The sequence below is a fragment of the Panthera pardus genome, unplaced genomic scaffold (genome assembly GCF_024362965.1).
Source record: "Panthera pardus isolate Hobbes unplaced genomic scaffold, ASM2436296v1 HiC_scaffold_11, whole genome shotgun sequence".
Lineage (NCBI taxonomy): Eukaryota > Metazoa > Chordata > Mammalia > Carnivora > Felidae > Panthera > Panthera pardus.
The window spans coordinates 100,153,202-100,172,831 of NW_026526666.1; the positions used below are offsets into that span (position 1 = coordinate 100,153,202).

The window sequence follows — 19,630 nt, forward strand, 5'->3', positions numbered from 1 at the left end:
CACGGTAAAAAAGAGATGAGGTCTCGGTACACACCGCAACATGGCTGCACCTTGAAAACACGTCACTCGGAGAAAGAAGCTAAACACGAAAGGCCACCTGTTGCGTGGTTCCATTTACAGGAAATGTCCGGAAGAGGCGGCTCCGTAGACACAGAAAGCAGATTCGTGACTGCGTGGGGTAGGGGCATGTGGATGAGGATAAGGGGCACAGGGGTTCTTTGGGGGGTGGAAAATGCTCTCGAATTGACAAATCCACTGCCCTGGATACTTGAAATGGGTGCATTGTCTGATATGTGAATTGTATGTCAAACACGACTCTTTCAAATAAGTGTGAAAGCAGGAAGGACAACCGTAACAGAGGTGCTGTGGGTCAATCGGGCCGTCTCCGGTCTACCTGCAAGACAAACTTTCAGGGAAGGGGACTGGTCCGACAAGGCAGCGTTCGGGGCAGTTAAGGGAAGGAAGCAGGGCTAGGGCAAATGACGTAACGGGAAAGACAAAGACGTTCTTCGGGGGATGAGTACATGCTTCATGGTGACTGGCTCTGGAGTGTGGTCCGTGGAGCCAGGAGGTACGGGTTCGAACACCTGTTCTCCCATCTTTCAGCCCTGCAGCCCCACGAGAGCCGCTCTGTCTCACACATAAAAGAGGGAAAGTCCCGTCCCTCCCTTGCAGGGCTGCTGCGAGCATTAATGAGTTAACACATCTACGAGGCTTGGAACGGAGCCCAGCACACGGGAAGTGCCGGGAGATACCGGCTAGTATTTTTATTATTACAGGAGCTGCAAAAGAAGGACCAGCAGCCGGCAATGCAGAGAACAGTCACCATTTGGAGATAAAGAAGTTAGACAACGCGAGTAGTGTTTCATGAGAAAAGTTCAATGGCGGTTCGAGTTCTGAATCTGCTGAGTCTGCAAGTGGTGACATTTGGTGCAAATGTCAAGAAGACAGCAAGAGGTTTAAGACTAGGGCTTGGGTAGGCAATGAGTGCCAGAGACATATCGGATTTCATCAAGTCCAAAATGCCGACGATGGCAAGAGCATCACGGTTTTACTACCGCTGAGAAAGAGACGGGCTGCCAACCACGTCAGCTATGGTGCCCCATCAACGGCGAATGCAACTTCAGAGATGTTCAAATATTCAAAAAAAAATGTGTGCCCTGCAATCAATGGATTACAGATTTAAGAGTATAAAGAGGATAGTTAAAGCTTGGAGAACGATGAATTTTTGATGGAGGGAACCCAGCAGAGTCCTTCAAGGGACCTGTTATCTGTTTACCATTCATTAGTTTAGCAAATCCCTAAGTAGCCCTCTTCCTATTTTTATCCTCTCTCAAGGCCGGGGAGAATGCACTTCACAGGTTTACTACCCGCTGTGTAAAAGAGAGCTTCCTTTATTCCTTAATTTCAAGCTTCAGGGGCGGCCATGTTTAGCACAGCCCGGAGACTTGCAGCCCCTCCCGGTTAAGCTCTGCCTTTTCAGAACCGCCTTTCCGGGAGAGACCACACAGCCGACCGCAGGACAGGGGTCCAGCCGGGGCACCAGCTCTCCTGCGGATGCCAACCACTCCGGTTTTCCACCAGTTACTGTGGACTGATTCTTCCCGAAAACGATCTCTATTCACTCCTGGTATCCTCTCCTAGATCAAAAGCTGAGGGTTAAAAACCCACTGGTGTCTGAATAAGGACAGAAAAAAGCTCAACCGGGTTGGACAGCTAGGAGCAAGACCACAAACCTGGCTTCCAAACGGCTCAAGGCCAGCGCTACCCAGGATCACAAGGTCACAAGCACGGGAGACCCACCGCTTTGCCCCTCAGCCGGGCTACCCCTCAGACCCTCGTGGGGCAGCATCCCACGGCAGGCAAGACAAGCTGTGTCCCATGTGCCTGAAAAAAGCTCCCACAGACCCACCACACCGGCGAGGACGGGAGGGACATTGGCACCAACGCAGGCAAAGCTGTAGGAACACGAGGTACGAACACCACTGTTGCATACGTTCTGGAAAACGGTCTCATGAGATGTAATGAGCTGTAACGTAATTTCCACCATTTGGCTAGTAATTCCACTTCAGAAGTACACTCAAAGGAAAAAATATTTTTTTAAAGGCTCATAAGTGTTCTAGGATGACGGCGGTCAAACAATTTTGTGAATAAATTAAAAGCTACTGAATTGTACACTTTAAAAGGGTAAATTTTATAATATATGAATTATATCTTAATTTTTAAAGCCTGCAAAGTACTATTTAAAATAGCAAAAAGGGGGCGCCTGGGTGGCTCAGTCGGTTGAACGTCTGACTCCAGCTCAGGTCATGATCTCACAGTTCGTGGGTTCGAGCCCCGCGTCGGGCTCTGTGCTGACAGCTCGGAGCCTGGAGCCTGCTTCGGATTCTGGGTCTCCCTCTCTCTCTGCCCCTCCCCTGCTTGCACTGTGTGTGTGTGTGTGTGTGTGTGTGTGTGTGTGTGTGTGTCAAAAATAAAGAAATGTTAAAAAAATTAAAATTAAAAATAAATAAATAAAATAGCAAAAAGTGAAATGCCTAAGAACACAGCAATCCATATTCTGTGACAGAAACAGAAATTTCACAGAAATAGTTACTACAAGGTATACACTCTACAGATTGGTGACAGGTGGAAGCTGAAATACATGTTCACATCCATATGTGAGAGAGAGATGAACCAGGCGAAGGCTGGACGTAAAGGAGTATTATAGACCAACTACGGGTGTTCGCGTAACCCGGCACGAGTCACATGTGAGTCCCAGGGAGCCCCAGAGAGAGAGGCAGCCTCCTCTCCTTGACAACTTGCAAGGAGAGCAGCATTTCCACTGGTAAAGCATTTCCATGTATGTGATTTCATTTAAGCCTCCAAACAACCCCAAGAGAGAGGCAACAGAGATCGTCATCATCATTCAGAGATGTGCTGAGGATCGCACCCTTCAGAACGGGGACCGCAATCCCCCTCCCCACCGCCTCCACGCTGCGGGAGATCCAGATTTTCCCGGGAAAACACAGACTTAAGAACCACAAAACTGAAAGCTAGCCGTGATCCCCACCCGTACCTTCGGGGATAACTAAAAATAAAGAGGAGGGAGGGCCAAGGAGAGAGCAGGTCTGCCGGCGCTCTCCCCGGTCAGGAGGCCAGGCAGCCGCCCTGAGCTCACCTTGCAGATGGCCCTGCAGAAAGGGGGGCCCAGGGCCGGAGGGCAGGACAGCTGGTGCGCACCTGGGAGGACCCAGGCTGCCTCGGTCCCTGCGTGAGGGGCACTGAATGGCCACTCCAGCCCTCAGAGGTCAGCGTGCCCTGTGCTCCTTCCCCGGTGTGGGAACAGGGGGTTGGAACCCTCCCCGGCAGGGGCAGTTACAGCATCCTCGAGAAGTGTCCCTCTTTCTGCCCGTCTGGGTGGCTCCATCAGTTCAGCGTCTGACTCTTGATTTCGGCCCAGGTCCTGATCTCACGGTTCGTGGGATCGAGCCCCACGTTGGGCTCTGAGCTGACAGAGCAGAGCCTGCTTGGGATTCTCCCTCTCTCTCTGCCCCTCCCCTGCTTGCTTCCTCTCTCAAAATAAATAATCTTAAAATAAATAAATACATACACACATACATCTATGCATACATACATAAAAGAAAAGAAGAGAAAAGAAAAGAAAAGAAAAGAAAAGAAAAGAAAAGAAAAGAAAAGAAAAGAAAGCCTTCCACCAAGAGGGGAAAGCAGGGCAGCAGAGGGGCGCAGAGATGCCGTGAGCACATCCTGGCAATAAGGCCAACTGCCGAGGGCCCACACGGACTGCGCCACAGGCACAGGGGTGAAAAGCTTGGGTTCTGAGGTGCCATAGAACTTGGATCCCATCCCGGCGCCCCCAGAATAAAGGGCAGACCAGCCTGGACAGCTGTCCCTCGGGCCATCAATGACGCAGCCCTCCCTTCAGCAGAGCCTCCCGGCGGCCACCATGAGGGCCAGCAGGGGTCATCTCCACACAGCCAAGGTCACTCCTTGTATAGCCCATGGTGCTGCTTCAGGAGATCCGGCCCCCCAGGCTTTCTGTGGCTCTGAGGGGGCGGGGCACCTTGGGTGTGATGGGGGAGGGGGCCCTGGGGCCAGGGAAGGAAGTGTTTTTCCTCTCCTCCTCCCCTTTTCACTCTCTCCCTCCTGCCTGTGCGGCAGCCTTCACACTGCAGCAGACTCCTCTGGGCCAGAGGCTGCGGCAGGGAAGGAGAGAGCCACTCAAGGGCCAAGGAGAGAGGGAGCTGGGGAAGCCAGCCTCAACCACTCGGATGACTGGACTGGGGCCCAGCGGCGGGGGAGGGGCGGGGACGGGACATCCAAACGACCTTGCCACTCAGAAGTCCCTTTCCAGCGCCCAGGCCCGGCGTGCAGCCCCCTCCCTTTGCGGCACTCGAATGGCAGTGTAGCCTGCCATCCCTGAGGGTCCCGGAGCTGGGCCACCCCGGAGGCTCCCCACGCCGCACAGCTGAAGCGGCACCTGCCCCCCGCGAGGGGAGACCGCCCCTGCACTCTGGCCTTCTGAAGCCTGACGCCGACTGCTGCTGCTGCGCTCTGAATCCCACCTTGGAAGCTCCCAGGCCGCCCTCAGTCCCACCGTAGCAGCTGGCCGGCCACCCACGAGGACCCACAGCAAGGCACAGTGACCCCCAGCAGGAGGCCAGCCCCTCCCCCTGCCCGCTTCCCATCCCGACTGCTGAAGGCACGGCCAAGGCCCAGATGTGCCGGCCACGGGACTCACTGGCCACGGGGGCACAGCCTCGGGGCCCACGTCTCCTGTCCTCTCTCTCCAGCCTGAACTAGTGCGACAGGCGACTGGGGGGCGGACAGGCCGACCAGGGAGATCCAACCCCCAGGATGGCATCTCTGACGAGGACGGGGGCAGGCCACACCCTTATGGGTTAGAGCCCCTGGGGGGGCGGGTATAGAATCCCGCCCCCCCCCACCCCCCCGCCCCAGTTGCCTGCCCTGCCCTGTGTCTCTGCGCCTCTGGGCTGAAAGCACAGGGCCCAGCTGAGGGCAAAAGCCTTGTGCTCCGGGGCGTGGCAGCAGCACCCCCTTCCCCTCCGAACCCACGTCCTGAGGCTGCTGGGCCTGGGCCTTGGTCCCACGCGGCAGCCTTGACGGCAGGGCCACCGTGCCCACCCTCCTGGGCCGCGGCTGTCTGGTACTGTCCGAACCTAGATTCTCCCTGCCTCCGGCCGTGCTTTGGCAAACAGTCCTGCCCGGGCCTCTGTCTGCCTTTGTGCCTTGCCTTCTCTTTTCCTTTCTCCAAAACCCGAAAGTATCTTTGCTGGGTAAGCAGGCCTCTGGTTTGCTCAGCCCCTGGCTCCCTAGGGATCCCGCAAAGAGACCTGCAAGTGACATCAGGTATCGAAAGGGAAATGCACTAGAAGGTTGGAAGGGATACGGGGCGATGGTGCCAGCTGGTAACCCCAGCCATCACCGCTCCTCCCCAGCGCAGGGTGGGCACAGGAAGGGGCCGCCAGAAGCGGGGGAGGCGTCCCGGTGTCCCGGCCCTGCCGGTGGCTGAGCCAAGTCTGGGCAGAGGCTGGTGCTGGGCTGCAGAAGGTGACGGTGGCACCCTGTCACCATCCCACGCCCTCAGCACCAGATCTGAAGTTCAGCTCTCTGCCGGTGAAGCAAGAGCCGGGCCCAGCCCGCACCCCCACGAGCGCGGCGGACACACAGCGGCACAAGGAGGTAACCCACAGCCTGAGCCCCTGCTGAGGACAGAACGGGAAATAACGGAAACGCTGGGGCGGGTTCCCGAGGCCCACGAAGGCTCAATGCGGCGGGGAGAGGGTCAGTGTCCTGACAGGGGCTCCGGAATGGAGAAGCCCAGCTCCGCTCGAGGACGGCAATGCCCTCAGAGGCTGGGTTCACGGGGCCCTGCCCGACTGCCCCAGCCCGGCACCCCCGCTCCTGCCTGCCTCCCACGGCACTGTCGGCCTGCATCAGTCATTTCGGAGTCGGTCCTAATAGACCCTCTCCCCCCAGCGAGAGGTGTCGGGGGGGCAGAGGCTGTGCCTCATTGCCCTCCGTATGGCCATCGCCCTCACACGGAGCCTCCAGCACCAGATACATGTTTGAAGAGGAAAGGAGGGAAGCTGGAGAGAGTAACCAAGGGAAGGAGAAAGGAAAAGAGAAACAGGCAAACAGGAGACAGACCTCCTGGACCCCCAGCCAGGCCCGAGGGGTCTGCCCTCCTCTCTGCCCAGGGGCACACCGTGGGCCGAGGACAGTGGCCTCGGCCCCGCAGACAGCAGCCAGCGGGATGAGCTAGACGCAGTGCTACGGAGCCTGGGTGCCAAAGCCAGACCTCTCACCCCAAGGACCCGGCCCCACCGCTTCCTGCCGCGTGACCTTGGGCACATCACCAAACCGCATCCGTAAGTGGAAGCTAATAATAGGACCCACCTCAGATGGCCACTGGGGGGACGGACACAAGAAGAATTAGCTTTTATGGTCTTGGCTGAGAACCGATGCTCTGACCATAATACAGTCAAGGCTCAAAAAAGTGGAGGGAGTCACAGAACGCCAGCACTCTGCGGAGCCTCAGCAGCGGTCTTCTATATGGCCCGCTCATCTCGCAGCTGAGGGGAGTGATGTGCTGAGGTCACCCAGCAGAGACAGGCCGGAGGCTCCCCGGTCAACGCTGCTCATTCATTATTCGTTCAGCGCTTGTGACGTGCACGCCAGGAGCCTGAAAGGAGGCACCTGACCCCCTCGGTCCGGTGGGAGAGGCACACTGGACCCGGACAGGACACAGAAAAGACTGGAGGGCGGACCAAGGAGGCACGTGGTGCTCCGAGGGCGTGAGGGGAATGGAGCTCGTCAAGAAGGCCCCCTGAGAAAGTGATGGCCGAGCTGGGAAGGAACAGGAGGGACGGGAGGCGAGGAGGAGGTGAGGAAAAGCATCTGGGCAGAGGGCGCCACCGGTACCAGCCCTGGGGCAGCTCTGATGGGCCCCACCACACCCACGTAAGGTCTTGGCCACGTAAAGCCAAGTTTACTCACCCAGCCTGCGTTCCCTAAGGGCAGCGAGGCCCGGGCGGGCTCTGCCCTGGGGGTTAGCACAGGCCAGAGCTGGGCCACAGCAGGCCCCGCAGGAACACCACACACCGGCGGAAACTTCCCTCCGAGAAGCACCAGCCGGGGCGCAGAGGCTGGGCAGATCCCCCGGCCCTCGCATCTCACCAGGCACAGGGCCGGCGGAGGCCGGGGAGCCGCGGAGCGCGGGGGCCATTCACTCACCCTCGGCATCCACAGTCTCCTTCATGATGATCTCCACCCGCTCCACGTGGTGCCGGCTCCAGAGGCCGTCCAAGGCCTTGCGGTTCTGGTCTCGGAAAGGCAGGATCTGAGCCACGGCCTGCCGGGGAAGGAGGCCAGTTGGGCGCTGGTTCTCAGGGTGAAGAAGGAATCCTGACTCCGAGAAAGGGCCCACGCTTCTCTACCCCCTGCTCGGAGGAGACGCTCCCGGGATGCAACAGTCCCTGGGCTTTGGGACCTCACAGCTCTACGCGCACTCCAAAAACTTGTAAGTGACCTCCGCAGCGTTACCTGCTTTTTATTTTGCGAGGAAAAAAGTACTGCGGATTATTTATCTTCTATGACCATCGACTTTTAATAAAAGAAAGAGATCTTTTTACCACTAAAAATGGAGCAAGAAAAGCTTTAGATTGAATGCATTCAGTATTCTTTTCTCATTTTCCCAGGAACAGGTGCAAACCTCACCAGGTCCTCACCTCTGAGGACCACTCTTTGGGGATGCTGCCGCTCCAAACAGGGCTGGACAGAAAGCAATGCCTCCGTCCTGGAAAACTATGAGGTGCCCACCCACGTGGCCCTGGGCTCACCCAGCCTGGTCAGCACCAGAGGGCGCCGTGCTCTGTGCTCTCTGCTGGGGTTTCTAGGGAGAGATGTTCCAGAGGCACTCCAAGGGCCTGCCCAGAGTGAAGTGGCCAGCCAGCCTGCATCACCCAGGAGGCCACCCTACGCTCCGCCACAGAACCTGGCTGAGGAACATGGACTTAGGGTCCCTACGCAGCGCAAGACCTTGTTACCAGCCTTTGGCTCAAAACAGAACTCAGGAAGACACGGATACTGAAAAAAGGCAGTCGGATGTGGAATAAGTTAATTCTAATCTCCCCACCGGGACCCCCTGGAAGCCAGGCCGACACCAGAGTCCCGGGGCCACCCGTGTAGATGATGCAGGGCAGCGACTGCTGCTTGATCCAGAACGCGGCTGGACAGGTGGACCAGGGCCACACAGTCCTGCCCCTTGCCGCCCTGCTTCTCCTCCAGCCTGTCGCCGCCTGCCGGCCCTCAGGTTGACCATGGCAGCTCGGATTTCACGACGGCTCAGGCCTAATCCCACATCAGCAGAGTGGCTCCGCAGGTGGGGTCTCCCCGCGCCCGGCTCACGCCAACTCCTGGCTGCAGCTCACCTGCTTGCCCAGGTAATGGTCCACCCGGTACATCTCCTCCTCTCGGAAAAAGCCCCCGAGTTCCGTGGCCAGCTGCTGGGCTGAGAGGTGGTCATGGCCGAAGGGCTTCTCGAGGACAACCCGCAGCCAGGCGCCCGGGCCCGGGCGGCAGCTGCTGTTAATGTTGCGGGCAATGTCCGCATAGGCAAAGGGTGGCACCGAGAAGTAGAAGATCCTGCCGGCCTCCCGGAGGCCCCCGCGTTGGACCTGTGCCTCAATGTCCTTGCTCAGGGCCATATAGTCCTCACGCGTCGCCAGGTGGCGGTACGCACTCAGCCGCTGGAACTGGCCCTTGAGTTCGGAGCAGCGGTCGGGTGCCACGTCCTCCGGGCAGGAGAGGGACTCCAGGACCTTGGCTATGAACGCTTGGCCCTGCTTGGTGGACGTCAGGGCAGCCCCATGGAAGCTGAAACTGTAGTCCTTCCCCGCCTCATCCAGGTACAGCTGGAACAGCCCCCGCCATAAGTATTTCCTGGCCAGGTCCCCGGTTGCTCCCAGCAGGATGACGGAGACGTGTCCCCGGAGCTCCTGGGCCTGCAGGCACCCCAGGAGGGCCACGCACATCGCCACTGTGAGCATCTTCCAACAGCCAGGGTGCCTGGGCATAGGTGAGGCAGACAAGGAACAAGGAAAGATCAGACATGGTTCAGGTGGCTGGGACATGGAGGTAAACACACTTCCAGGCTCTCAAACGTTTCCTGCCTGGCAGGAATCAACCACGTTTCTCAGAAAAATGCTATCATCCCACGGCTTCCCCGCTGCTCCCTCCTCAGCAACTTGGCTTCTGTGCCAGGAAGCTGGTGCGTAGGGAGCCTGCCCCGTAAACAGGGACCGTACGCGGGGAGGGGGTAGGCCAGTTGCTACAGACGGACCGCGGTGCCGCAGGAAGCTCCGGGGAGGCCCCCGGGGCCGCCGCAGGATTTGGAGGTGCCCACTGGAAGATTGACGCCAACCTCATCCATGAGCACAGACCACCAGGCCCACGAGCTCGGGAATGGTAGACGGCCCTCGGTGACGGCTGGAACTACAAGAAGACAGGATCACCCCCGTCACTCCTCGCTTGGCTTCCCTCGTGTCTGCTGGGCTCCGGGCCCAGAACAATTACTAATATCTCCTACGGCACAGTGAATAACAACACAGACTCTGGAACCAAACGAGGTGGAATCCTAGCTCAACTCCTTCCTGTTTGACCTTGGACAATTACTTAATCTCTCATAACCTTGGGTTCCTCATCTGAAATAGGGGTGACAGCGACCTATACCACAGGGTTATTAGAAGGAGAAAACGAGGGGCGCCTGGGTGGCTCAGTCGGTTAAGCATCCGACTTCAGCTCAGGTCATGATCTCACACTCCAGGAGTTCGAGCCCCGCGTCGGGCTCCGTGCTGACAGCTCAGAGCCTGGAGCCTGATTCAGATTCTGTGTCTCCCTCTCTCTCTGCCCCTCCCCCACTCATGCTCTGTCTCTGTCTCAAAAATAAATAAAAAAACATTTAAAAAAAAAAAAGAAGGAGAAAATGAGTTAATATTTATCAGATGCTTAGGACACTGCCCACCACCCCCGAGCGCTACGTAAGTGGTAGTCGGCACTAGGGTATGTTAATGACAGCAGCGGCCCTGAACGGAGCGCTTCCGTGCGTAAGATCCCACTGAGTGCAGGCAAAACAGCCAATGGAGTGGGTGCCGTGATAGTTTCCCTCTTGCAGAGAGAAAAGCTGAGGCTCAGACGGTGAAGGAAGGTGAGGAAGGAGGGAGCCCAACAGGCGCCAGGCTCTCTGGCCCCCGAGCTGACACACAGCAAGTGCGTGCTGCATCCTCCCTCGTGCCTTGGCTGCTCTTCAGGCTAATTTAAAGCCGCTGACACGTACGAAAGGCAAGAGGCCTCGGACCCGCCACGAATGCGCCAGAGGATCTGCTTTCACTTGCCTTCTGTTCTGACCAAGGTTGGAGGGCTTACTGTGTGCAATTCTTACTCCGCGGCTCTCCCGTTCTCCGATTTCCAACGGAGGCCAGGGCTTTGGGGGAAAGGGAGAAGTGAGGGGGGAAAGTAGGCGTGGCCAGCTACTCGGCTCTGAGAACTCGAAGGGGCGATGGGGCCCAGCCCGGGGCGCTGGAGCACTGAACAGGGAACCGAGATGACTGACAGCAGGTGTTCCCGGATGAAGGGTGAACAACACCCTCAACCGTGAGGTTCGAGTCTGGCTGTACGGTAGGGACACGGAGGGGTGAGGCGATACCCGGCCCCCTTACCTTCCTGCATCCCGGTACCATCCCCCATCTTGAGAGGGACCTGGCCACCCTCTGACAGCCCACTCCCCAGCCCCCCCTTTTCCCTTTGCCTCCTCCTCGTCTCTTTTGACGTTGCAGTTAGCGGCCAAACCAAGATGAGGCTCCAACGACAGGATGTGCGTCAGAATCTACAGGACACCAGACATTTCCACTATTCAGCTTGATGTGGAGGGTAAAGAGACCAGCTGCGAGGCCTCCAGCCTTCCCCTTGCACTCTCCCTTAACCTGTGCGCTCACTCCCGAACCAGATGGGCCACAGGACCAGCCTTTCCTCTCCCGCTTCCCAACCCCTGTCCTTGGCCCTTCACGCATTTCCTTCTCGGCTGGCAATCGCCCGTCTGGAGGGAAGACAGAGCTGCAAGGTCAGTGCGGGAGAGAGGCGGTGAGAAATCTGAAGCCCGGAGAACAGCCTGGAGAAGGAGGAGCCTCCAGCTGGCGAGCTGCATTTCAGAGCTCCTGATCCCACCCCCGGAGCCAGGGCTCCGGACTGACAAGTGCCGGGGACAAGAGGAGGAGTCAGGAACCTCAGAGAGCCTGGATGGGCAGGTGAGGGAGCCCCAAGGACCAGTCCCTCTCCCCCAAGCCCAGAAGACTGCAGAACTGTCGTGTCCCCAGGCCCGAGCCTCCAGTCACTGTGCTGAACGGCTTCCTCAGTCAAGTGGAAGAATGTGGCATTTGGGTCAGAGGACCAGGGCTCAAGACCACCTCCTGGCTGTGTGATCTAATGAACTCTCCTAGTCAGTTTGGGTCCACTTTTCCTAACTATAAAACAGGGCTAACACCACTGAACTAAATGAGGGGCTTGTGACGATTAGCCGAGATGATGCAGGCGACAAAGCCCTATGCGGACATTAACTAACCTAGCTCAGTGCCAGGCGCTTCCTGGCTCCTGGGGGGGGGGGGCATAATGCCACCGCTGCCCGACAGAACCGCGCAGCTCAGCGGCTACAGAGCTCAGCCCCGCAGGCAGCCCCGAGGAACCAACTCGGGCATTGACGGCACATTCCCCAGACCGGTCCTTACTCCCGGCCCCGAGGGGAGGGAGACAGTGACCGGTACGGTCATCCTCCTCGCTGCCCCGACAGGGAAATAAACAGGCTCCCCGAAGCCCAACGAAGTCAAGAACAGGGCCCCAGCTCTGGAGCAGGGGTGAGGCGACAGGGAAACCAGACGGCTCCAACACACCCACCGACGGTCTAAACCACCCTCGCGCGGCACGGCTCTGCTTTTGCGGGGTTTTCTGAAGCACTTCCCCCTGCCTCTCTGCCTGCTCCAAGAGGAATGGGCCTACAGGCACCTCCTAAAATCACACACCTGAAGTGAGCCAAAAAGCCTGGACGTGACAGTCCAACCGCTAATACTGCCATGAACCGTTTGTATCTTTCATTCACAGTAAGTTTCATTTGCAGAGCTCCGGCGCAGGAAGGGCAGCCTGCGGGACTGCGTGTTGGGCTGAGTGGTGGTTCTTCTCCAGCTCCTGCCGTGAATCACCACGCCACCTCGATGACCTCTCGCCGAGGCGTCTGTCCTGGCCAGGCCCCCCTGCCCCACCTACGAGATGAAGAGACTTAGCGGAAGGATCGCTACTTGACTGCTGCCCCCCAATCCCGGGTTTTCCAAGGAAAGGAGAGAACCCCTCTCTCATCAGGGAGAGGCCCCAGCTCTGCCTTCCTGTAGGGCAGCCGGGTGCCTGCCTCGGGGGAGGGGAGAGGGGCGCTGAAACGGGAAGCAAAGAGCTGATGACCACGTGCCCTTCCGAAGCTAAGACGAGACTCTTGAAGCTTTAACTGAAGCGTGTGAAGGATGCAGTGTCATTTACGACACTCAGATACTTGCCAGACACACACTACCCCACCGCGTGCGGTGCCGCGGGGCCTCGTCTAGGGAGGCGCAGAGGACCTTCTCCAGACAGGCTCGTCTGGGTGTCAGGACTGCTGGGCCCGTGTCCGCAGTCCTGCCCCCCGAGTCCGGTCTGAGGGGTTCCCGCCCGGCATCCTGGGCAGTTCACCTTTGGAAGAACAGCTCCGCCAACGCTCCCAAAGCTGTGAACACCGACTTGGCGGGCCTGGGGGTCTGGATCAGAATCTGCTTCCGGTCTTTGTTTCTGCCCAAGCGAAAGAGGCGGGTGTGGGGCACAGCCCCGCAGCTATGCCCGACCCGCTCCGGTGGCAGGGTGGCTGCTGGTAAACCACAGGGGGAGTGGCACTGGTCTGCTATTCCCAGCAGACACGGGGCAGGGGCAAGGAGCGGAGAGGTAAAGGTCAGTGGCTGCGGCGGCCTTGTCCCCTCTCCCGATGCCACATCGACACCTTTGACCTCCACCTTCTGTTTGCCAAGCGGGAAGGAGGGGCCTGTCTTCTTCAAATCATAGCCCAGGAGTTTGGAATTTTTGAAAGAATGTGTGGGAGTAAAACAAGAGTTCAAACTAAAGATCATTTTTAACCAGAGTGCGAGGGGAGGGGTCCAGCACCCTCTCCAGTCACTAACTCCGGTGTTTTCCCCGAACTCTCCCGGTCCCGGCCCATCTGCACAAGACACACCCAAACCAGTCAAACCCTTCAGCCACTCTGCGGCCTCGACTCCTCCCTTCCCAGGCCCCTTGGGAAGGGTCAGAGACAAGAGTTGCAAGATCAGGCTCTGGGGCCAGTTTCCTCCCCAGATCTCAGAAAATCCTTATTCCTATCACCTTCTCAGGGGTCTTGGGTCCCTATGACCCAAAGGTGTGCTAGAGCCGCCCTGTACCTGCACGCAAGATTCACCTGCTGAATTTTTAGGAATTTTTCAAGCCAGTTGTTAAACACAGCCATTAAATTAAAGACCAAATCGGGGTGCCTGGGTGGCTCAGTCGGTTAAGCGTCCGACTTCGGCTCAGGCCAGATCTCATGGTTCATGAGTTCAAGCCCCGCGCTGGGCTCTCTGCTGTCAGCACAGAGCCCCCTTGGGATCCTCTGCTCCCCCTCTCTCTTTGCCCCTCCCCCACTTGCATTTTTGCTCTCTCTCAAAAAAAATTTAAAACCAAATCGTACCAATTTATAACCCAAAAAATTATATTCAAAGGTAATAAATACTTTCAGTTTACCATTTCCTATTTTACTGTATTTTACTATCAACCTGGGTTCTTGACATTGTTTCCATCTACTATGTCTGTAAGGTGAAGATATTCTACGATGGGGTGCTTGAAACGGCCGGGGAAGGGATATTTCACCACAGATACCGGCAAATGCTGTAAATCGGGCCCCCCCTCACCAAGCCCCACCCCTGCAGAATTGTTACACATTTACCAACACAGGACACCAAATCTGCCTCTCCAGTCTGGGTTTTCTGCCCCTCAACTCCAGGCTCATACAATCAACTGCTACTCTGACACCATTCACTGGGTGTCTAGAAGACGTACTATGTCCAAAACTGAAGGGACTTATCCCCTGACCTGCTCCACTTCTCCAGCCTCCAGAAATGGTAACTCTATCCTTCCGGGCACTTAGGCCAGAAACTTTGGGGGTCATCCAATCTCTCGGCAGATCCTACAGTTCCTATCACCAAAATTAACCCAGAGTACAACTACTCCCCGCCTGCCGCCACTCCACTCTGGTCCCAGCCACCATCACCCCCGTCTGGGTTCCTATAGGAACCACCTAATTGGCTTCCGGTTTCTTCTGCCTTTTCCTGAACATGGCACTCGGTGCCCTTTTTATGGCCTCCCACCCATGACCTCTTTGATCTCTTCTGCCACTATGCCCCTCTCTAGGCTCCAGCCACCCATCGTCCTGCCTCAGGGCCTTTGTACTTACCGTTGGCTCTGCCTGACCTACTTTCCCCTGCAGATGTCCACGTGCTTCACTCCCTCGCTAACTTGAATTCTTTGCTGAAATGTCACCTCGGTGAGCCTTTCTCAGCCGACTCTGGCAAACTGCAAACCTCCCACCTCCACCTCAGCCCCTGCTCTAGTTCTCTCCGCAGTACGTATCATTCTCTAACACGCCGTCTGTGAAAAGCGTATTTGTTTTATTGCCTGCCACCCCTCCGCGTAAAATGCAAGTGCCAGTGGGGGCAGGGGGCTTTGTGCTTTGTTCGCTGATTACCTTCAGTATCCAAAACAGGGCCTGGCACACAGAAGGTGCACTATAAATATGTGCTCAATGGACAAATAAATCCCATTCTGTAGGAGACCACTGTCGCCTGTGTGCGAGCTATCTGCATCAGAATGATGGCACGAAGGAAGAAATCTCTACTGGTGACTTCAAGTGCTACGGCCCAGTACGCAGGCCCAGCAACAGCACCAGTAATGATAAAAGAAACGTTTACAGAGCATCTAACTATATGCCGAATCCTAGAGCTTCACATGCATCGAAGCTTTTAAATTCTTGCCACAACCCAGGAGCTAGGTACCATTACTATGCCCATTTGTAGAATGAGCACAGGGGAAGCCGAGGTGCACGGGGAGGGGGGCGGAAAGAACTTACTGAAAGGCAGGCAGCTCAGAGGTGATCGGCTATAAATACGGGCAGTCTGGCTTCAGCACTTAGGTCCCACGTGCCAGTAAAACATGTGACTACGACCCCAAGCAGTGGGATTTAAAACACTGCATTGGTGTGGACACGGATCCTGCCCCTCTAGGAGACGCGAACAACGGTGGTGCCAACAGTCTATCTCTCTCGTGTCTCAACCACGGGGAAGGCAAACAAGTCAATAAGAAGCACAAGATGAGGCAATCCCCATAAAGCACTTGGCACGAGCTAGCCGACGGTAAGCAGCCCAGAAATGTTTGTTTCTATCATTATGAAACCAACAGCATCGTGAGTAAAGGTACTTTTCTTGCTAGTTTCTTGGAACTCCTGCAAAATGAATTAACCATCCCACAACAGAAAAAAAGACATACCAAGAAACGGCTCATCAACAGTTTTCATGACCTTCCAGTCATACAGGGGGTGGGGGGGGGGGGCATCAAAGAAAGAGAATGCTAGAAAGAGAATGCTTAAAAGTCCCCAGCCCAGCCCTTAAGGGATTTATAATCTAGCCCAAAGAATAGGGGCGTGAACCCCAGCTGTAAAATGGGGATCATCCGCCTCATTTTAACACTGGGCCAAAAAAAAAAAAAAAACAACCCAGATCACGGATGTGAAAATATTTTAGAGGGCAATGGTGGTAAGAGCTCTCCCAAAGAGCCACCAGGCTCTCAAAAAGCAAAAACCAGACTTCCTGGGCAGCAAAAAGCAAAACGAGACTTCCTGCTCTGCCCGTGGGTTAGGGTCTGTCCGGCAGAATCCACCGGGAAATGCGGCATCATGCAAAGACACCTCACCTTGTTCAAATTCCATCAATAAAGTCAGGAGTGGCTAGGCCACTGATGACCAAAGGGAAACCTCTAGGTTTAGGTGGCCTAAAACTGTCGGACCCAAGAGTAACTTAGTAAACTCCAGTCTTTGTATAAACATAACTTGAATGTCTGCCTAGAGGGGTTACTTGTTGGGCAGTCGCGTACCTCAAAGAAAAGTTACTGAGAAATGAGCTCTCTTCATGCCAAGCAGGGAGCATTGTTATCTCGAGTGTTCCTAAAACTAACCAAAAGATGAGCCTCATAAACTCAAAACGTCTATCCGCCTTCGATCAGGGCAGAGAATGTGGAAAATCACTGAAAATCTGCCCATTCTACACCAATTCCCCCTAATTCGCTACCTTTTCAACGAGCCATGCGCCCCGTTGGGAGGACAGGCGGTCGGGTGGGCAAAGAATTTAGGTTTATGACCTTTCCAGAAGTTCTCATTTCCAACCAGACATTCAGGCTGAAGTGACCTGATTCTCAAAGAGGCGGACAGGTTTACTTCTGGAAAACTCTTCGTTGGATGGGGTGTGCCGCAAACGCTGATGGAAACCGGAGGGCGAATGCCAGAGATCAAGCTGATCTCGGGAAAGAAAGCACGGGGTTCCTCCTCTCACCGGGCTGACTTCCAGAAAAGCCTAGAGAAGGGGACGCCGTGGGCCCCTCCAAACTAGCCGCCAACGGGGGCTGGCCGGCCCCCGCCGCCAAGGGCTCTGCGGAGGAGGAAGTGGACAATTTATTTGGAGGAAGCGGGGCTGGGAGGCAACTCGGGCCGGCGCTGGGCCCCCGCCGGAGTCCCAGCAGCGGCGGGCGGGCGGGCGCGCGGTGGCCGCGGAGACGCCGCCCGGCCGAAAGCCCGAGGCGGCCGGGCCGCGGGGCCGCCGCGCCGACCTCCGGCGCGGCCCGGCGCGAGCGCGCCGCCGCCGGCCGACTGTCAACAACGCCCGCGGCCGAAGGAGCCGCAGACCAAGCGGGGGAGGCAGCTTACTTCATCTCGCCCGTCAGAGCCGGCCGCTTCTCCGGGAAACGTCGGCGGCGGCGCGGGGCGCGCGGCGCTGCGGGCCGGGCTCGGGCCAGGCCGGGGCCCCGCGCATCCTCTTCCGCAGGCGCGGCGCGGCCCGCCCCGACAGGTGCGCGTCACGCGGCCGCGCGGCCGCCGCGCGCTCCGGTTTCGCCGAGCGTAGCCGGGGGGCCAAGTCGGCCGGCCCAGCCGCCCCCTCCCTGCCCCACCCGAGCCGCGTCCGGCCTGGGAGCGCGGGGGCCCCCGCGGGCCTGGGCCCCAGACCACCGCGGCCTCGGCGCGCGCGCCCGCGCAGTCGGGCCGTACCAGGGGCGCGCGCGCGCGCGCACGGTCAGGCCCCCGGCGAGGGGCGGAGGCGCAGGAGAGACCACGCCCCCTGGCTCGGGGTCGACCGAGGGGTGGGGGGAGGCGGAGCCGCCCGGATGATTTCGTGGTTAGCGTAGAGAGGGCGGGACTTCAGAGTGAAGTGGGCGGGCAAGCGGCCGGCCGACCCTCCGCACCGGGTTCTGCGGTTCTGCGGTGCATCTTTAGGGGCTGCCCTCTGAGACACCCGAATAGCGGAAGGAAGTGGCGGTGTCGCGGAAGAAGCCTGGGAGCCGGGTGGCCGGGTCCTCCCCAGCATCTGGCAGAAGCTGCCGGACCTGGAACAGGTTACTTGCCTCCTCGGGCCTCGCTCTTCTACGTCTGTACAATGAGCAGCTTGGTCCGTCTCACTTTCAGAGCCCAGAAGTCGTGATATAGGGATCAGAGAGCACGCTATTGCCGGGCCTCCACGTTCAGTTTCAAATCTCTGCTTACACCCGTGTGACCTTGAAGACACAAACCGGAGACTCAGTTACTTCGTCTGTACAATGGGACGATGAGAGCATGGCCTTTTCTCTAGGGTGGTGGTGAGGTGGATACGTGAGATAACACGGTCAGCTGCTTCTGTCAGCACCCAGTCGATGGCATGTGAGCCCTCTACCCCCGTCCTCACCAGTGTCATGCAGTATCTGACCCTCAGCCTGCAGCAACCTCGTACCTACTTTCTCCCAGCCCTACAGGCTGTCAGGGCCCCTAGTGGCACCCCAGCCATTAGAGAGGCAGCTGCTCCTTCCTGAGAGTGAAGGTCCCAGAGTGACCTCGGGCTAATTAAGGCAGGGCTACCCAGGACCACCTCCTGGATGTAGACCCCCCCCATCCCTACTCCCAGAGCACCTTAGCTCCACCCCTTCCCCAGACCCACCTTCCTCCCACTGCAGGGACAGGAGAATGCATGGTCACCTCTGCTAAAGAGTGCAGAGCACCCAGGAGAGGGGATTCTGACTGCAGAGAAGAAAGCTTGTAGCAGCTTTTTCTTTCATGAAGGTTCCGCGAGAGGTAGAGCATTGAGAGCGAGCAGAAGGAACTTGGCAGTGGCCAGCAAAACTGTGTGGGGCCAACAGGCCTGATTACCACACAGGATATTGGGCAAGAGGGTTCCAGGAAGGCTGGGAAGCTGGAAGGGGCTGGGCCCCACTGTCATCAAGGCCAGGGGCCATCTGGGGGCCTGCAGTGAGCTGACAGCTCACTGCAGGCCCCACAAAGAATTCGGGCGGTATGCTGGGTGGGACCTGGGTGGGGGCATCGAGGAGCCAGGTACCCACTGGGCTGCCTCCACAGCTGGATGTGGGCAGGAGGGTCTAGGGGAGGGGCCAGGCAAAACAGTCTGGGAGAGGCCAGGACTCTTGGCCAAGAGCCCTTCCCATGTTCTGCAACCCTAGGTGCACCGTGCCCTCCCACAACTGTGCGAACCGGGGCTGAGGGAGGCATTATGGAAGATGGCAGGTGCCCAAAGACTGAGATGAGCCAAGGGGACCTTTCCTGGGTCCCTGTACAGCCATCATAAGGGTGATCTGCAGGTACCTTGAGGGCATCTTTAAAAAATTTCCCACAGGCAAGTCAACCGTAAGCAGCCCATTAAGAATATTCGCGTGTCCCCTTAGGCGTCAGGGGGGCGGGGTCTGCACCTAGGATGAAATGAGCCAAGGCTGTTACAACGGTCCTCCCCATCGACAGCTGCTCGTCCCAACTCCATACCTCCTAGTCTGACCTGGACCATCGCTTTGCCTTCTTTCCATCAGGAAAACACTTTGGTGTCATCGAGGTGTAAGCGTATTGCCCCCGCCAAACCCACAAATCTACAGCCTTGTCCATTAGGGCCTGTGATTGGCTTCTGCTCGTTTGCCAACCCGAAGCGTTGCTCATTTCTGTGCTGCCAGCAGCTACGAGACGCTCCAGGCGACATCACCGGGGACCAGGTGTGCCCAGAACCCTCCGAAGGAAGCCGGAAGAGAAGAGCAATGCCCCCCCCCCCTCCACCACCACCGGCATCTTGCGGCCCAGACGGTGTCTGTGGCTTCTGACTTGTCAAAGAGCACCGTGGGGCTCTCTTCGCCAAGCTCTTTTTTTTTTTTTTTTTTTCATCTTCCTAAACTGTGGGGTGGGCAGGAGTCAGGGTTAACTCAGCCCGCTTCACTTCACAGACATGGAAAG

The 19,630-nt window shown here is 57.5% G+C and overlaps 1 protein-coding gene and 1 long non-coding RNA gene across 12 annotated transcripts in view; one reads left to right on the forward strand and one right to left on the reverse strand.

Moving 5' to 3' along the window:
• H6PD (hexose-6-phosphate dehydrogenase/glucose 1-dehydrogenase) overlaps positions 1-19,252 on the reverse strand; it is a 31,613-nt gene extending 12,361 nt beyond the window's left edge. The window contains exons 1-4 of one of the 11 annotated variants that reach the window (XM_019461297.2): positions 19,188-19,252; positions 17,776-17,925; positions 8,454-9,090; positions 7,258-7,375 (exon numbers count right to left, since the gene is read on the reverse strand). In XM_019461297.2, the coding sequence (XP_019316842.2) occupies positions 7,258-7,375; positions 8,454-9,090; positions 17,776-17,925; positions 19,188-19,237 (955 nt within the window). In that variant the 5' untranslated portion in view covers positions 19,238-19,252. Of the gene's footprint in view, positions 1-7,257; positions 7,376-8,453; positions 9,091-9,445; positions 9,466-12,092; positions 12,306-12,614; positions 12,743-12,786; positions 13,460-15,238; positions 15,565-17,083; positions 17,410-17,775; positions 17,926-18,137; positions 18,229-18,341; positions 18,509-19,174 lie in introns of those variants that run through there. The other 10 variants (XM_019461299.2, XM_019461303.2, XM_019461298.2 and 7 more) reach the window with 10 other exon arrangements.
• Positions 10,006-13,861, forward strand: LOC128775910 (uncharacterized). The gene is made up of 2 exons (XR_008420886.1): positions 10,006-11,324; positions 12,188-13,861. It is a non-coding gene; the product is annotated as an uncharacterized LOC128775910 (long non-coding RNA).
• Positions 19,253-19,630: the final 378 nt, after the last annotated feature.